This window comes from Watersipora subatra, chromosome 2, assembly GCF_963576615.1.
Source record: "Watersipora subatra chromosome 2, tzWatSuba1.1, whole genome shotgun sequence".
NCBI lineage: Eukaryota > Metazoa > Bryozoa > Gymnolaemata > Cheilostomatida > Watersiporidae > Watersipora > Watersipora subatra.
In genome coordinates, this window is record NC_088709.1 from 12,718,436 (window position 1) to 12,735,666 (window position 17,231).

The 17,231-nt window shown below is 35.6% G+C and overlaps 1 protein-coding gene across 2 annotated transcripts; it reads right to left on the reverse strand.

The window, feature by feature from the left end:
- Positions 1 to 315: 315 nt before the first annotated feature.
- LOC137387465 (uncharacterized) lies at positions 316 to 13,236 on the reverse strand. 2 transcript variants are annotated; one of them, XM_068073896.1, is made up of 10 exons: positions 13,148 to 13,236; positions 12,620 to 12,656; positions 10,825 to 10,903; positions 9,234 to 9,359; positions 7,252 to 8,412; positions 6,672 to 6,818; positions 6,345 to 6,512; positions 4,991 to 5,107; positions 2,676 to 2,832; positions 316 to 954 (listed from the first exon to the last, which is right to left on the reverse strand). In XM_068073896.1, exons 1-10 carry the CDS (start codon positions 13,206 to 13,208, stop codon positions 752 to 754), a joined length of 2,256 nt encoding a protein of 751 aa, XP_067929997.1. In that variant the 5' UTR covers positions 13,209 to 13,236; the 3' UTR covers positions 316 to 751. The 2 variants fall into 2 exon arrangements, with proteins under 2 accessions (XP_067929997.1, XP_067929996.1); XM_068073895.1 differs by having other exon boundaries at positions 316 to 957.
- Positions 13,237 to 17,231: the final 3,995 nt, after the last annotated feature.

Below are 17,231 nucleotides of genomic sequence, written 5' to 3' on the forward strand. Positions count from 1 at the left end.
TAGACTGCTTATAACGAATAGACAACTCCGAATTATTAGGACGTCCAAAACGATTTTCATATACATGTACAATGTATGTCAACTATTATTGCTGAGCTCCTTTTGGCTTTCGATTTTCTTGGAATAATCAATATTTTTTGAGAGTTTTATGCATAGTCTTCTACAATAACTCTACAACACAATGCCAAGTACTTTAATAATGTTATCTGTATCTAAAGCCATTTATAAACCAAGTGTAATATGACTTTTCCAAAAATTTTACTTTGTGAATTGTTATTGAGGAATAACTTAGTCATCCATGTAGACTGTGCTTACAGTAAATGTTACTGTGATACAGTAACCAAAAAAAATCTTCACAAACAAATGTAATAAATCTATCTGTTGTCGCAAAAACCTAAACTAAAATCTAAATTTTCTTAACAATTTTTTCCAAGCTTTGGAAAAGTTGCAAAGCAACATATAATTAACAAAATCTATGCTAAGAGCTGAGCATCAAGTGCAAATAAAGTCTCCAGAAATTATCATTCACAGACAAAGCTGGCATAGCTGTAGGATCTAGTACAATATAATTGTTATAATAAAATGGTTTGATCATTACATGCATAGATACAATCAACCCATTAAATTAAGGAGTTAGATGAAAACAAATACACCAGCAACTCATTGCAAAATCAACAGATAACTCATTTTTAAAATGACACAAACTATGAAAAAAATCAACCAAGTTGCTCCATTAAATCACACAAAAATATTAGCTTGATGCTCCAGTTCGTACAAACAAGCTCATCGATGAAAAATAATCAGCAGCTGACAGACCATTCCTCCACGCGGCGACAAGGCTAACTGGATCATCAATATGACTTTCAGTCGGGTCTCCTCGTGAAAAAGCCAGAGAGCGCAACTCTTGAGCAAGATATTCAGCTCCAACAGAAATATAACCATCGGAAGCTTTTACTACTACAAAGAGATGTACCAGAAACATACCAGTTAATTCAAATCTTAAAATATTTCATCATGCAAGTAACAATGGCAGAGAAGCCTAACCGAAAGATAAACACTTGAAACTTCTTCTCACAAGAGAGAAGTTTCAAACGTGTCTTACAAGAAAGAGTGCAGTCTGACAGAGCCAGTAATATTGAATAAAATAGACTATCGCTAATCATTAACAATATATACGCAAGTGAATTGCTGAATTACAGGAAACGAAAGTAGACAAATCTGCTGAATGCAGAGTTGTCTACTCTTATTTCATATAATTTCATCATATCACTAATCCTTACAACTAACCATCGTGGCTAATCATGATGATTATAACTATTCAATTCAACTCAAACCTCATTTATAAAATTATTTCCAACAGAAAGAGTAGGCCTAAAGCACGAATGCTCATTCAATGTACAGTAAGAGGCAATATTTAATCATTTGACAATCATGTGTTGGAATGTTAAGACGAAACAAATACCAGTAGGTTTTACCTACCAAATACAGGTACATGTATTTGGAAAATAGAGAACAAATGATGATACATCTATGCTAATGTCATAGTTTGAATGCATTTGGGTAAATTTAAAGTTCTGCAACACTTTTCACAAATAATGATTATGATTCGCTGTCAGGAACTCAGTGCACAAGTCTACACCATCTACATCCTTATTTACTATTTGTAAGAAACGTCAAAATATATATATGATTCTTTTCATTCCTGCCGATGCTTCACAATTTTGTAATCTAATCACATAGTATAACCATATGATGCTTAGACAATAATAAACTGACATAATACATATGTCAGTTTATTATTGTGTCAGTAACAACTTACTATATAACTATGCATTTATTTTATGATAAGATTAGTGAGTTTTTTACTCAATAATTTGAATTATTATTCAACCATAATTATTTAAATTATAACAGAACTGTATGGGAATAACTAACATATCGTGAGAAATAAATTTTTAAAATAAACAAAGGAAGGTTCACTGGTCTTGCATTCTTGAAATAATTGCATAAAGCATTTTAAGAGTTTTAATGCCTTTGGCGACAAATTGTATGATTCTGCATCATTTCTAAAGTACACATTTACTGAGTATGGGTTTACATACCCAGTAAATGTAACATTTACTGGGTTTTCAAACTATCGATTTAAAACAGCTAATATATTCATATAAACACAATGAGCCTGAAAGAGTGACATGTAACAGCCGCATATGGTAGTGGGAACCAGCGGGCAGTGTGGCTGGGTCAACTCTCGACTCGACTCAGCCAACAATACAAAACAAAGGAATCAACTCGAAACTCGGGAAAAAGAGACGCCGTTTTTCCCCGAGTTTCGAGATAAGTTCTCGCCCTAAAATACGAAGACGCCTCGCAAGGCGGAGACACAGCATCTTGGTACCTTCTCACTATACATGCTTTGTAGTATATGCTTATACACCAAATACATATATTTATACGGAACTACCGCTGTGCAGTTGACTGAGATTGATGTGGTGTTACGTGAAGGAGTCTCCCAGACTTCCTTCACAATAGTGTATATGAAATACTTTAACCAGGTTTTTTGGTCCGTGGTATAATAGGATGATAAAAAAGAATTTAACCAATGACGCAGTCTTAGATACACACAACTATGGCAGAGTAAGGGTGAATATCATAATTAATTCCAAGAATGTACTTACTCTTGTGTTTTAAAAGCTTCTCGGCAACTAGGGAAAGTGATAGACCCTGAATGCATCGACCAGACTTGAGTATGTTCAAAAGACGAGAGAGGGCATGTTTAAATTCCTCCTCCATGAGAAATGTTTGGTTGTCAATCGGACTGCAGAGGACTACGCTCTGATATGAGCATAAGAAAGCAGTAGAATGAAGAAAAGCATGAACGTTAGACAGAATTACTCCCTAGTACATATTGTTATCAACTTTAAGGTTGACTTGTAACAAAATTCACATTACAGTTATTTGGTATCAAAAGATTCACCATGTCTTATTCTGCTGTGTTGTAGGTGCAAAATACGTGGACATGTGATTACAAACTCTTAAAAGCTCAAAAACGAACAGTTAATCGCCGCCATTTTATTTATCTGACGTAGTCATTACATTTGGTTATTGTTTTGACACATGATGTTCTCACATGAATTGGAAGGCCAATAAAAGGCTCAATATAAAACTTCTCGTAGTACTAGTTCAAGACAAACACTTCAGGTTTTACCGAAGACCCCGTATCAAATACAGATGCTCGCTACTTTACAGTTTTGTTTCGGCTTGGTCTAATAGTCTAGTCGTAATATGACCATGTGACCATACTTCCTGCTAAACAGCACGAATAATTTCTGCAGCATTTTTCGATTATCACAGTTGACCAACAGGCTCGTCATGTTTATTAGAGAATATGTACTCCTTTGAGCTAAGGCTAAAAAATTAAACGAATTTTCACGATAGGTTATGAGATATCAGTGCTGAAAGTGACAGCATTACAATGATGATGAAATTGACGTATAAGGACCATAGACATGGTTTCATTGAATGCGTGAAGTATATTTTGAAAATATTTTGACAAATGAGGTTGCATGAAAGTGTAAACAGAAGCCATCTTGTACATCTACATAACATTTGAGCCGTTTTGGAAAGAGATTCTAATCTGCGGCAGTTTCACGATGGCAGGGATTAACTGTTCGTTTTTGAGCTTACAGGAGCTTGTAATGACATTTCCACATAATTTGCACCTGCAACACAGCAGAGTGAGACATGGTAAATCTTGTGATACCAAATAACTGTAATGTAAATTTTGTTGCAAGTCAACGTTTAAGTATAGTCATTCCTCGACATACAAGTACCCAACATATGAGAGAATCGAGATACGAGCAGCATTTCTATTAAGTTTCTTCTTTGAGATACGAGCCGGTATTCGTTGTCCACGATATGGCCAATCATGCGGGAGGCCGCCTTCAAGAACAGCATCGCTCAACCTTTCTCCACAAATCAGTTTGAAAAAAGTTTCTATAAGGTTGGCTAAAAGTTGTAGTGAACGTGACGTAAAAAGGCCCAAACCGGAAACAATAAGAAATTCGGACAACAAAATTAAAGTAAGTTTAGTAAAAGATTAAAACTTAGTATAGTAAGTTAAATTCATTTGAGTTAAATTCAAAGTTTCCGTCATGTAGCATCACAAAAGGTTAGTGTACTGAACACGTCACTTTCCAGTCTCTCGGAGACCGCCATTAAAAACGATGTCTGTCTCGCAGGTGAAAACTTACAGTAGTGTACATAATAATGTTATATTTTATTGCAGATGTTAACAACTAAATAGGTATTTGTTGCTTTGTCAGCGTAGGTACTGAACTACAGCAGTTAAAACACCTTTGTCCATGGTAATATCCTGTTTTATGTGGTTTTTTGAGCTGTTTTCATAGTATGATAGCGGATTAATTTGTATTTAGTTATTTAATATTTGAAATAGTGCCTTTAGACACGAGTAAAATGACATACGAACGCAGTCCTTGGACGCATCTACCTGTATATAAATGTCAAAGCTTGTGTGATTCGACTTGTCCAGCTATAGCTATTAAAATCTTGGAATGAAAAATCCGTTTAGCAGGAGATTTAATATCGGAATGTCCCATTGCCCAGACGAAATGCCAAACCATTGAGCTATGTGAGATTGATAGATGAATTGAGTGATATATGGCACTATATGGGTGGAAATCCTGATAGCGTAACGTCAATAAAGCTTGCTCTCACGGCTCTTATTAGTGAGTTGAGCAATATGGATAGTAGCATACTCAAATTAGTCATTGGCAATGTGCCAGGCTAATGGCAAGTGACAGGCAACTACATTACCTGTCACCGTTTATAAGCTGATTTTTAATACCCGTGCAATACCGGGCATGTTGCTAGTTAAGCTCATATGTCGAGGTATGACTGTATACTACAAAGAGAGTGATTTGAAATATGAAAGAACAACATGAGGTAATGAGAGAAAATATCAGAATCTTACTATGGCAGATGGTTGAGGTGTGCATGTAGGCATAAGTTTCACTTTGATTAGACTGGTCTTGGCCTTGCGATATGCCAGCGTGTCATCAACTGTAATGCTTACCTCACATGCATAGTTCTGCAACGGAATTGCAAAGTCCTTCCAAGAATGATTGCATTGTATGACATTCGAACACACGGCAATATTTTGAGAAGTTTAAGCCACAAGGGAGACAATTTTCAATTTAGAAGTATTACAAGTCATGGCTTAATTAATAAATGTTTCGTCATAATCATTGTTTTGTACCAAGTGTCTAGTTGTGACAGTCATGGTTTAACAAGTAGAGTCAAACATGGATAACTCGAACTTCACGGGACCGAGCGGAAGTGTTCGAATTATCAGAGCGTTCAAGTTATCAGAGCACTGTCACAAGTCCATGTATTTACTTATTTATTAGTAGATACATGTACATATACAAACTATAATATAAATCAAAAGTACAAATGGCTCGTTTCAAATTAAATGCTTCTAATGCAAAGTTTAAAACGTTTTTATCAAAAAGTATAGATATTTTTCTATCACTTGAGATTGGTTTGTTGTTTGAGGTGATGTTATTGCCAGGACGCTTTTTGATTGACATTGGCAAAACTTGATCGTTGTTAAAATGCTCAAAAGAAAAGACATCTTTTTCTTTTGAGCATTTTACCCACGATCAATTTTGCCGATCGTTGTTGAAATGCTCAAAAGAAAAAACATCTTTTTCTTTTGAGCGTTTTACCCACGATCAATTTTGCCGATTTTTCTTGAAGTTTATGCAAAGATTACCTCACTTTACCTTTCTTCCGAAGGGCGATCGCTAAGCGGATGTTTGGTATAAATCAAATTTCACTAAACCTTTAGAAAAGTCGTTGACAAAAATATTTTGCCGATGGTGGTAATAACGACGCTTATGAATTACGAAAAGTTGAGGTTTACCTCTATGGCTTGGAATAAAGTGATTTTCTAAAGTGATAACAACCGTTTCGGTAGCCGGTGGGAAAAAACAGTTCGAGTTAACAGTGTTGAGTTCGAGTTATCTATAGTAATTTATCATTACGTGGGAGCGGACCAAAGAAACCATTCGAGTTAACCATGTGTTCGAGCTATCCGTGGGCGAGTTATCCATGTTTGACTGTATCTTGTTGTAATAGACATGATTTAACAGGTGTCTAGTGGTAATAGACATGGTTTAACAAGTGCTTGCACCACTAGTTCACTCAGCCATTAATTTACATGGGATTGCTCTATATGATTAGACTGAAACGTTGTCAATTGAACATTCTCAACTTCTATAAAATAACAAGAACTCGCTTAGCAATAGGCCAATGATGACAACCTCTCTTGCATCTGAGGAATAGTGCAGCACAGGAACATTGCAGTGAGTGGAAATATATCTGATGACACTGTATGAGACTTTCTCTAGCACAAGAACTTGTCTGGATAACAGGTTGTCTCTCAATAATGTATCGCAACTTCCTTTCATTATCACACATGTAATGTTGCACTGTAAGTAGAATGCGTATCCTTTACAAATGGGCATACGGTTAACCATAATTCACATGCCAAAGTTTGGTATCAATATGTTCAACACAAGGCTGTTAAAAACATAGAATGTCTATAAGTCTTAGAAAAACAAACTTCACAAGCGAGTTTAATATGCTACCTTGCATAAGTTAGCAGTTGTCGCATCACACCATGTTGGTATCTCACACTCTTTCCCAATATCTCTTCCCTTATACTCTGAACAACAAGTCACTGAATTGCGATAGCCAGTTGGTGTGTATGATGCGCTCAAATCACCTTGAAACAACTGCAATACCAATAGAACCAATAAGCTAACAAATTCTTTTAAAATCTGAACGGCCAGGAAAATTTTTTAACACATCTCAAGCTCATTACGAGAAAAAACTCCACTGTTTTTAAATCAGACAAACAAACTGCATCCATTCCAAATTGCATTCCATCATTGGTCCATCTACTGGTAGTGATAGTCACTAAGAAAGATTAGTTTTTTGATAAGATGGAATTTATTCACTTAATGGAACCACTGGATTCATTTAATAGAATTTAATCGATTAGCGGAATGGCTAAGCATACATGTAGGTGTCTGAAAATGGGTTAAAAATTGGGTGACTAGCTAGAAGACAAATGGTCAAAAGCTTCATGAAACAACTACTGAGCAACCTTATAGTCACTAGCAACACTCGGAAGCAACCAATGATCTTGTTACATAAATCACTCACCAATGCGCGGAAACTGGACACCTCAGTGAGAATTGACAAAGATTCAGTGGACGTTTGTAGAATCAGTCCTTCATAAACTTGAGAGCTGGAAAGTGGCGGCCCGATACATCTAACACAGCTTACTGAGTCAAAATGTTTGGGAAGAATGGAATCGACAAATGGCGTAACAATATCCACAACTTCAAGTAACAGCCTAGCAATAATACTTCGGCCACGAGCGATACCTTCCAAGATTGTGTTTACCGAAAGAGTTGACAAAGGCAAACTATTTCTAGATTGCTTTGCCGCAAACAGATGACCAGAAAACGAAGCATCATAAAACAAATCTTCATTGGACGATTGATAACAAGATGATGCAGATTGGTACATTTTTGGTCCAACAAAATTTGTTTGAGACTGAACCTCTCCCTCACTTTGACCTGAAAAGGAAGGCGTGTCCAGGACTGAATCATTATGTGAAATGCTTTCTGACGAGAACAAATTACGACTGTAAACCTTTGATCGTCTCTCTGTAGGCACCGACTTACATTTTGATGTAATAGCCTGTAAAGCATTGTTCAACCAACCAATATCATTTACATTATTTGCTTCTGGAGGGGGTATGGACGGAGGAGGAGACAGCGACTTTGTGTCAAAACAGCTATCAAACTCGTCATCGCTAAGATTGTCAGCGCAGGATGGGTACTTCACCGGTGATTCTTTTACGCATGATGGTAAAGGCAGCTGTTGGATGGATGTGATGATCGGTGTCGCAGGTCCACTATTAACAGAAGGAGACAAAGAGCCTTCAAAGTACCATGAAATATCTTCAAAATTCATACCTGTATCACTTAATCCAGATGTTTTTGGACCTGTGACTCTGTGTTGTGCAACACTTGTGTCTACCAAAGTACTGTCTGGCTTTGATGTCTTCTCTGATAATGGGCTAGTTAGCTTCATAACTGCACCAGACTCATAAAAAGACATTGTGTTTTGCCCTGAGCGAGCATCTGAGGTAGTAACATTCGGCAGTCTACTACTCAGCTCTTGTGGTTTAATATATCCTTGCTGAAGTTTTTTTGCAAATACTGGCTTCACGTCTACGCAAAATCCATCGATTATAGAGATTGACAATTCTAATAGATGATTTAGTGTTTCTTCAATATCCTTCACAGAAAGTTTCTAAAAGCAAAATGACTTTTACTAATATTTTGACTTTCAAGTCAAAGATGCTGACTAACAACCTATAAGAGAACTCTTGCACCAAATTGGAAATATAATTAGCTCATTTTAAAGTCTCTCATGATGCACCTACTGCATGAATCCAAATTCTTTAAACATATTCTCGAATGGATACTATCCAGCTTACGCATATATATTTCAGCAATACTACACCTACCATGCAAAATGTGTGACTAAGGGAATGGCAGTCGGTTTACCTGTTTAATAGCAGCCCATTGCAATAAAAGTTTAATTCAAAAAAGTGATTTTAGAAGCAGGTTTTTCTTATAACTTCTTCGTATAGATAGCAATTAATATCTCTAAAGTAATTACCAATAAAGAAAATATTAATACACATTATAAATGTTACCGAAAACCTGCCCCTTTTGCATTTTCAATGTGTTCACTATGCATCGCGTTGAAACCAACAAGTTGGTAGAGATACAACAGTTTGATAGCCTATATTGTGAGAGGGAGAACTATGACAGTTTAAAGACCAGAATACGAGAGAGTGAACTATGACAGTTTAAAGACTAGAATATGAGAGAGTGAACTATGACAGTTTAAAGACTGGAATATGACAAGACGACATATAGAAGGCGCAAACTCTATAAACTGGCAGCTATCACATAGCCATTGTACACAATTTTCATTTCCTAGAAAAGTAACTCGATTATCATAACCTACACTGAAATGCCCCCCCCCCCCCCCCGTCTCTACGTTATCTCATTTAACCAAACATTAAGATACCAACCATGTTCAAAAGAGTTATTCTAACTAACCTGCCTTTCAAGATGCCGCTGCACCCGATACCACACTAGAATCATATTGAGTAAAGTTCGTACAGTGCAGCCATGTGTCAGATGGAAACTTGATACACAGTTGAGTAATATCTCACTAACTGGATGCTGCAAATAAATCACTATCACTTTTCTTAATCTATATATAGAAATCTCAGTGTCTGTCTGTCTGTCTGTCTGTCATCCAAAAGACCAGTTATAGCTATAAAGTCATAGGAACAAAAAACCACTTCGCACTGGAGCTCTAAACACAAGCTTTATCTTGCCCTATTACAAAATAATTGTAGACATACTTTTCCCACCTGCCAATCTTTAAAGGTTGACTTGCAACAAAATTCACATTACAGTTATTTGATATGAAAAGATTCACCATGTCTTACTCTGTTGTGTTGTAGGTGCAAAATATGTGGAAATGTGATGATAAGCTCTTGAAAGCTCAAAAATGAACAGAAAATCGCAGCCACACGAGACCGCCGCAGTTTGGAATCTCTTTCCAAAACGGCTCAAATGTGATGTAGTTGTGGGAGATGGTTTCTGTTTACACTTTCATGCAACCTCATTCGTCGAAATATTTTCACAAATATACTTCACGCATTCAATAAAACCATGTCTATTGTTCTTACGCGTCTGTTTTATCGTCATTGTAATGCTGTCACTTTTAGCACTGATATCTTATAACTTAGCGTAAAAATTCGTTTAATTTTTTAGCCTTAGCTTGAAGGAGTACATATCATTGTCCGATAATCATGACGAGCCTGTTGGTCACCTGTGATAATCGAAAAGTGCTGCAAAAATTATTTGGGAAGTATTGGGTCACATGATCAGATCACGACTTGCCGATTAGACCAAACCGAAAAAAAAGCTGTAAAGTAGCGAGCATCTATATATGATACAGGGTCTTCGGTAAAACCCGAAGTGTTTGTCATAAACGAGTGTTACGATAAGTTTTATATTGAGCTTTTTATTGGCCTTTCAATTCATGTGAGAACATACGTGACAAGACGATAACCAAATTTTGTGGTTACGTCATCGAAATAAAGAGATTCCAATCTACGGCGGCTTTTCGTTTTTGAGCTTTCAAGAGCTTGTAATCACATTTCCACATATTTGGCACCTACAACACAAAAGAGTAAGACATGGTGAATCTTTTGATACCAAATAACTGTAATGCAAATTTTGTTGCAAGTCAACCTTTAAGAAAATGTAGTTTTTTAAAAATAAATATTTTTTCACGCTGTTAAGGTAGTTCTATAATTTGCAGTTCTTGGCCCAAGTTAAAGCGAGTTTCTGTAATTTTACTGTGAGCTTCTTACAGTGAGCAACTTCAATGTGACAGTGAGTTAATTACAGAGAGTCCCTTAAATATGAGAGTGAGTTAGTTACAGTAAGTTTCTTTAATAGGAGAGTGAGTTAGTTACAGTGAGTTCCTTTAATCTTTCAGTGAGTTAGTTACAGTGAATACATTTAATATGACAGTTAGTTAACATCAGTCCTTTAATACGACTGAACTGTAATCACAAAGAATGGCATAAAATGCAAATCATTCCATAAAAAGAAATAAAGAATCACATACCTCAGAGTGCACATTCTGTAGTAGTTGGAGGCAGCACTCAGCTATGACAAAATCATCATCGTTACACACATATTTATTTCTACAAATAAACTTTGATATCTATTGCTCGAGTTAAATCATTCGGGTCATAATTTAAAATATAAAGCACTGACCTACATCACTTATCTATTCATATAGATCTCAGTGTTTGTTGTTTGGTGTTCATGTGTCTGGTCATAGTGATAAAGTTTTGGATACGAAAAAACTGTTTCACAGTGGATTTGAACTTGAAACCTCCAGGTTTGCTAACAGAGCACTAGACCGAGCGTTCACATTTCTATACAATGGAAAAATTGTGGTCATACTTACTAAATCAGTTAAAATATGCAGGCTTGGGCCGGAAAAATACTAGCTTGCTTGAACATCATGATTGCATGATAGATCATTTATAAATCACGAGATTATGATGATTAAACTGGCTTTAGACATGGCTCTTATTATAATAAAAATTTAGACTAGCTTAGGTTACTAGCTTAAGTTACTCGAATCCATCGGGGTGATTATTTCATTACCCGTGTAACGCAATGCTAAAATGAAGGTCACGATGAATAACACCAATACAATAAAAATATATTATTAAGGATAATAAAATGACAAAAAAGCAATAAACAACCTAGCCTCAAAACAACTAATAAAAAAAACCTGTGATTTCAAAAACATAGAGAACTGCTAAAACAAAAAATGCTTGCAACATTTACGACTGGCTGTTAGAATCATAAAATAAATATACAGTCAAGCCTTGAAATATGTTTACTTTAACATAGGAATTCTGTCATAAATTATATAAAATTTGAAAACTTTGAAACTTGAAAATCTTTTAAAAAGAGTTGACTTAATGGTCACAGTAATTACCAACAAGACATTTAAAGTTTCCCTAAACATTGCAGTTTGTCAATTTGAATTAAATGAAAATCAAAAGGTAAGTTAGTTTAGGTTCTATGTGAGTGAAGTTAGAGTAATTCACTCCACTTATCTTTATCACTTTCATACATCCTCTTCTATGCATTGCCAAGCCTACACTTCTGTTATGTCATGTTTCAGCAGAAAAGTACCAATGAAAAACCTTTTTAATGATTATTATGATTTTACTAATTGAGATAACTTATTTTATTAGTTATTTCTATAGTTTTAAATAAAGCATTTGTTTCTATGTGATATACAATAACCTGAATGTTTTTTAATTAAGTTTTGAGCTGCACAAAAAATTACTATCATTGTGTCTAAAGTTTATCCGATTCGACAAATTTCTTTTTTCAGTAATTTTAGTACTTGTTCCTTTCTCCCAAAAGCTCTGCAGTGATGCGTTATGGGTAGTTGACTGACCGAGAATGGGCAACTTCAAGATAAGATATTTTTATGTTTATAAGACTACATGCATTTTCATGCTTCAAATGGGTTCGGTGTTGTCCACTGCCGACAAATTTGCACCCTACCATTTCAACGATTCATATCTGCAGGGAGTATATAGATCTTTCTTAGATTTATGCTGTATCCCTCAAAACAAAACTTATTGAAGTAGACTCAGTTTTTCACAGCGACTGCCTTCACAAAATCTTAGCGAGGCAAAATGGTGTCGAATGCGTTCAGATTTTACACTTCTATGCTTTGGAGTGGAAGCAACTCCCAACCCATTCAAAATATAGAAACCCAGTGTATGGAAGCTTCAAAGAGTATTCGCTCTAATATATCACATTCTTAGCAGACAAAGAAAATCTCAGAATGGATCAACTTGGTTGAAGTGTTAGAGACAAATTACCTGCATTGCTGACCGTAACCACTGCGAGCCAATCCACCTAAAAGCACAGCGACGAGCTACATACACAGATATAGCAATTAACAAATGTTTTTTTTATAATTGGAGTTAATATATGATACTATACATGAATAAAATGATATATTTTTATCTAACATAATATATGTAATATAGTTTAATAAAACACGAAGATAAAAATGAAACTGTTGCTTAGAACATAAACTACATATAACAATGTATTTTATTCCTTGCATATTTAGCATTATTATTATTTAAGCAACAACTTGTCATCTCATTCAACCTAGTAAAAAACTGATATTAAAATACAATACAAACTAGGCTTGCATAACGAAATATAGCATACTAATACTGTAATATATTATAATATGACAGCACAATATATACCATAATATATATTTAGTATTTTAGTGGCAACAATTTAATTTCAAACTGAAATGTGTAATACACAAATATATTAAAGTTTTGATATTAAGGTATAAGCAAATGTAACAAGCCGACATAAGTACTTACATAGGCATTCCAGCGCTTGCTCTATGTATCTAATTTTATTATCCATTATGTCTCCATCCATAGCAGCGAGTTCTAAAAGGTTGGCTGATCTTCACTGTTGTAGCATGCCTGTTAATAATCAGAACATATTGACAACAGAATGACTCGTTGAGTTCATCAACATGGTTTGATTTTTCACCTGCTTTGACTGCTAAAATCAATTTTAAGCGTAATGGTTTAATGCAAAAAACAAACAATTGAGAAATGTGGCTAGCTTTACACTGAATATTTTCAAGTAATGTTCTCTTTAATGTAAATCACCAATCTGCAAATTTCCTATGCAACTTATTCTCCATTTAATAGGCAATCACCCTTTCATACAGAGTAGCTATTTTAAAAATTAAAAAAACTGCAAATCACAGAAAGAATATTGTTATAATTACCTTGATACGAAAAGTAGCAAAAACGTAAAACTACATTCATATAGCTGAAAAAACATGTCTGATTTAATCAACAGATATGTACATATATGCGTTACAGTAATATGAAACATAATTTCCAAAACTGTCAAAGTTGGAATAAAAAAATAATCCGAAAAATAAACCTAAAGATAGGAAACTTGTATCGCAGTCAGTAAATACAAGGCTAAAAGATAACTGTCTGGGAAATGACAGAAGCTAAAGAATTGATATTGTTGAATACTGATCTCAACTCACCGAGTGATATTACAGTTTAAAGTATGGCAATGGTTTCCAAAAAAACGTGATGTAGAAAATGATGAATAAACACTAGACAAATGTATTGATTAAATTGTTAGTTGTTACTGTACAAAAATTGACTAATTGGTTACAAACAACAATATTTTCTAAATGTTTTTGAGATTTTATGTCACAAGTATAACCATTTTTTCTAAAATTCACTTGAAAATTTGTTTTACAAGTACTTTCTAGTCTAATTTCCATCTTTTATAATTGTAATTCTCCTCAAAATGTGTGCTAAAGCACTGTCTCATCATGCACCGAGTTTAAGAGTCAACATCGTACTGTATTAATGTAGATTTTTTTTAGAATGGCATGTGAGTGAGTGACCCATGATTTCCTTAGCTTTTATTGTCTAAATCATAATGGACACGCAACTTAATGATTGTAATAGTGGTGACAAAAGAAATTTTAGGAACAATTTTGGGCACAATATTATTTATTCAGTAAAATGATTTTTCCTGACACTTGGGATATTATAAAAAATCGCATCTGGTCATCGCAATGAGCATAATAACCATCAGAGCTAAACCAGATAAAAGGATCCGTGAAGTAGTTAGTTGATATCCAGCTCGTCAACGAGTAACTGCAGTTTTACTGCATGTTTTATACTATCCATCATCTGAGGTTACCAGCACAGTTGACGAGTTATTAACCGCTACTAACTGATAAAGTGGTATTAATTGTCTTTATGTGCAGAAAACTGTTTTTAAGTGGTTTTAAAATGTTTTTGTCACATAGTCTGTCACAGCAAAAAATGCGGCAGAGGACCAGAGGGATTACCTAAAGCAAAGGGAGTGCTTCAGTAGATATTTCAAGTTTTTTATAAGCAATCTACGCGGCCTTGAAAGAGGCCAAACAGACACTAGCGTTGAGCTTGGCAGCGATAGAACTAAGAGATGAGTCACTCAAAAAGGGCTTATTGTGAAGAACGACTTAACATGGGCAAAGCTGAGTACTACTCTCAGTAGCCAAAGTAGGGCGAATGAAACCTCAGAACACATTAACCCTAGAAAACCATTATCACAAATTAATGTAATAGTTAACCTACCAATAAAGAATTCCATGAAGTACAAAGGGTGTACAATGGTATAAATAATGGTGCACTGGACAATCACAGTTACTGCCGGCAAGTGTGCAAAAGCGATTACCGCAGTGGAGATAACTGTGCACACCGCAATAGTAATAAGAGTGATAAAGAGCGAACAGCAGTGATAGATATTGCAAAAGCAGTCATCATAGGTATCACGGCAGAACCAGGGATAGGTATAGGAACAGCAGTTGCAAACACTGTCGTAACGTTCACAGCGTGACTGTAAGAGCAATAATAGTAAAAACGAAAGTGCTACATTTGTGACACACTGGATCACCCAGTCAAACATTGCAGCCAAACCATTTGTAGGGTGTGTGATGAGCATGGTCACACATCAGGACAGGGTAATGCTGACTATGTCCAAAGCTGGTAGCTCATACCAAAGTGGCAGTGACGGTTACAGAGGCTGTGGCAGTCCACATCACATTAATAGTGGCGAATTCAAGCGTTGCGCTAGCTTACATTGTGAATGGGTCCATTACAGCTGTCCAAACTATTTCAAGTGTGGTAGGTACAGCGATTACCAGAAACACGTTAGTAGTACAAGTTTCCATAATTAAATTTACCAAGGTTAGCAAAACCCCAATAACGGTAGGGCTGGCCTATGCACAGTGACCAGCTGTACGCTTCGGTATTTGATCTTAGCCCCTACCAAGACAGGGGAAGAACACAGCAGCCTGACCAGTCAATCCACCTAAATAAGTATCCATTAGACTGACTAGTCATGGAAAATAAGTTTGTCTATAAGCTCATGCTAACAATTAATGGTTGTGAGGGAAAACCTCCTATTTGACACTGAATTGGAGGTCATGGCTTGCATCAAGACCACAACCCTCAAACGGAAGTTAGCATTATCAGAAGCTATCCAACATCTGCTGTGGGTAAATAGCAACATGTTGACTGTCATAGATGAGGGTATGGTAAACATGAGTAGGAAGAGAGTTGAGATTTCGGCTATCATCTCTGTTAAGAAATGCTATCAAAGAGAACCTGTAAAAACCTGCTGGCACACTTAGAATTCGCAACCTCAATATTTTAGCTGCAGTGAATTCCTTACAAGGACCTAATAATGCGTTTGACTGAGTCATAACATTCTCAAAATTTTGCATTGGCTTCAGAACTATTCCTGGAGTTTTTGAGATAAATTTAAAGCTTGACTTGCAACAAAACTCACATTACAATTATTTGGTATCAAAAGATTCACTATGTCTTACTCTGCTGTGTTGTAGGTGCCAAATATGTAGAAATGTGATTACAAGCTCTTTAAAGCTAAAAAACGAACAGTTAATCGCCGCCATAAAACTGCCGTAAATAAGAATCCCTTTCCAAAACGGCTCAAATAGGCGTCTTTTTCATCATCATTGTAATGCAGTCACTTCGAGAACTGATATCTCAAAACCTACCGTAAAAATTTGTTTAATTTTTTAACCTTAGCTTGAATGATTGCGTATCATCTTCTGGTGAACATGACGAGCTTGTTGGTCACCTGTGACAGTCGAAAAATGCTGCAGAAATTATTCGCGCTGTTTGGCAGAAAGTATGGGTCACATGATCAGATTACGACTAGACGATTAAACCAAGCCAAAACTGTAAACTAACGAGCATCTATATTTGGTAAGGGCTCTTAGGTAAAATCCGAAGTGTTTGTCATAAACTGGTGTTACGGGAAGTTTTATATTGAACCTTTTATTGGCCTTTCAATTCATGTGAGATATCACTTGTCAAAACAATAACGAAATCGTTTGATTATGTCAGAGAAATAAATTGATTCCAATCTACAGCGGTTTTGTGATGGCGGCAATTAACTGTTCGTTTTTGAGCTTTTAAGAGTTTGTAATCACATTTCCACATATTTTGCACCTACAACACAGCAGAGTAAAATATGGTGAATCTTTTGATACCACATAACTGTGCTGTGAATTTCGTTGCAAGTCAACCTTTAACTGAAAAAACTGTGCCTTATAGGATAAATGTGCCTAGACCAATCCAGGCTGGCTTTCGCTAAAACAGAGCTAAATGAAATGTTACAATTAAGTTTTTATACCAAACAAAACTCCAACTGATTAGTGCATTGGGTTGACTAGAGCTCCTAAATCAAATGGTTACTATAGAATGTATATGCATCCAGCTGGGCCCTATGAGAGCATGAAACGAGAATTATATCCTCTGCCCCATATTAGCGATATGCTATCCTAGCTTGTGCAAAAGACATGCTTTTTAAAACTTGATTTTAAAACCAAATTTTGGCTTTTGG

What these genes read in the sequence shown, in the direction of transcription:
- LOC137387465 (XM_068073895.1), bottom strand. Translation starts at nt 13,208, where the DNA reads ATGGATGGAGACATAATGGATAATAAAATTAGATACATAGAGCAAGCG. An exon ending in CAACTGCTAACTTATGCAAG is followed by an intron (nt 6,513 to 6,671) that starts GTAGCATATTAA and finishes TTCTACTTACAG; the next exon opens with TGCAACATTACATGTGTGAT. An exon ending in CACCTCAACCATCTGCCATA is followed by an intron (nt 2,833 to 4,990) that starts GTAAGATTCTGA and finishes TGCTCATATCAG; the next exon opens with AGCGTAGTCCTCTGCAGTCC.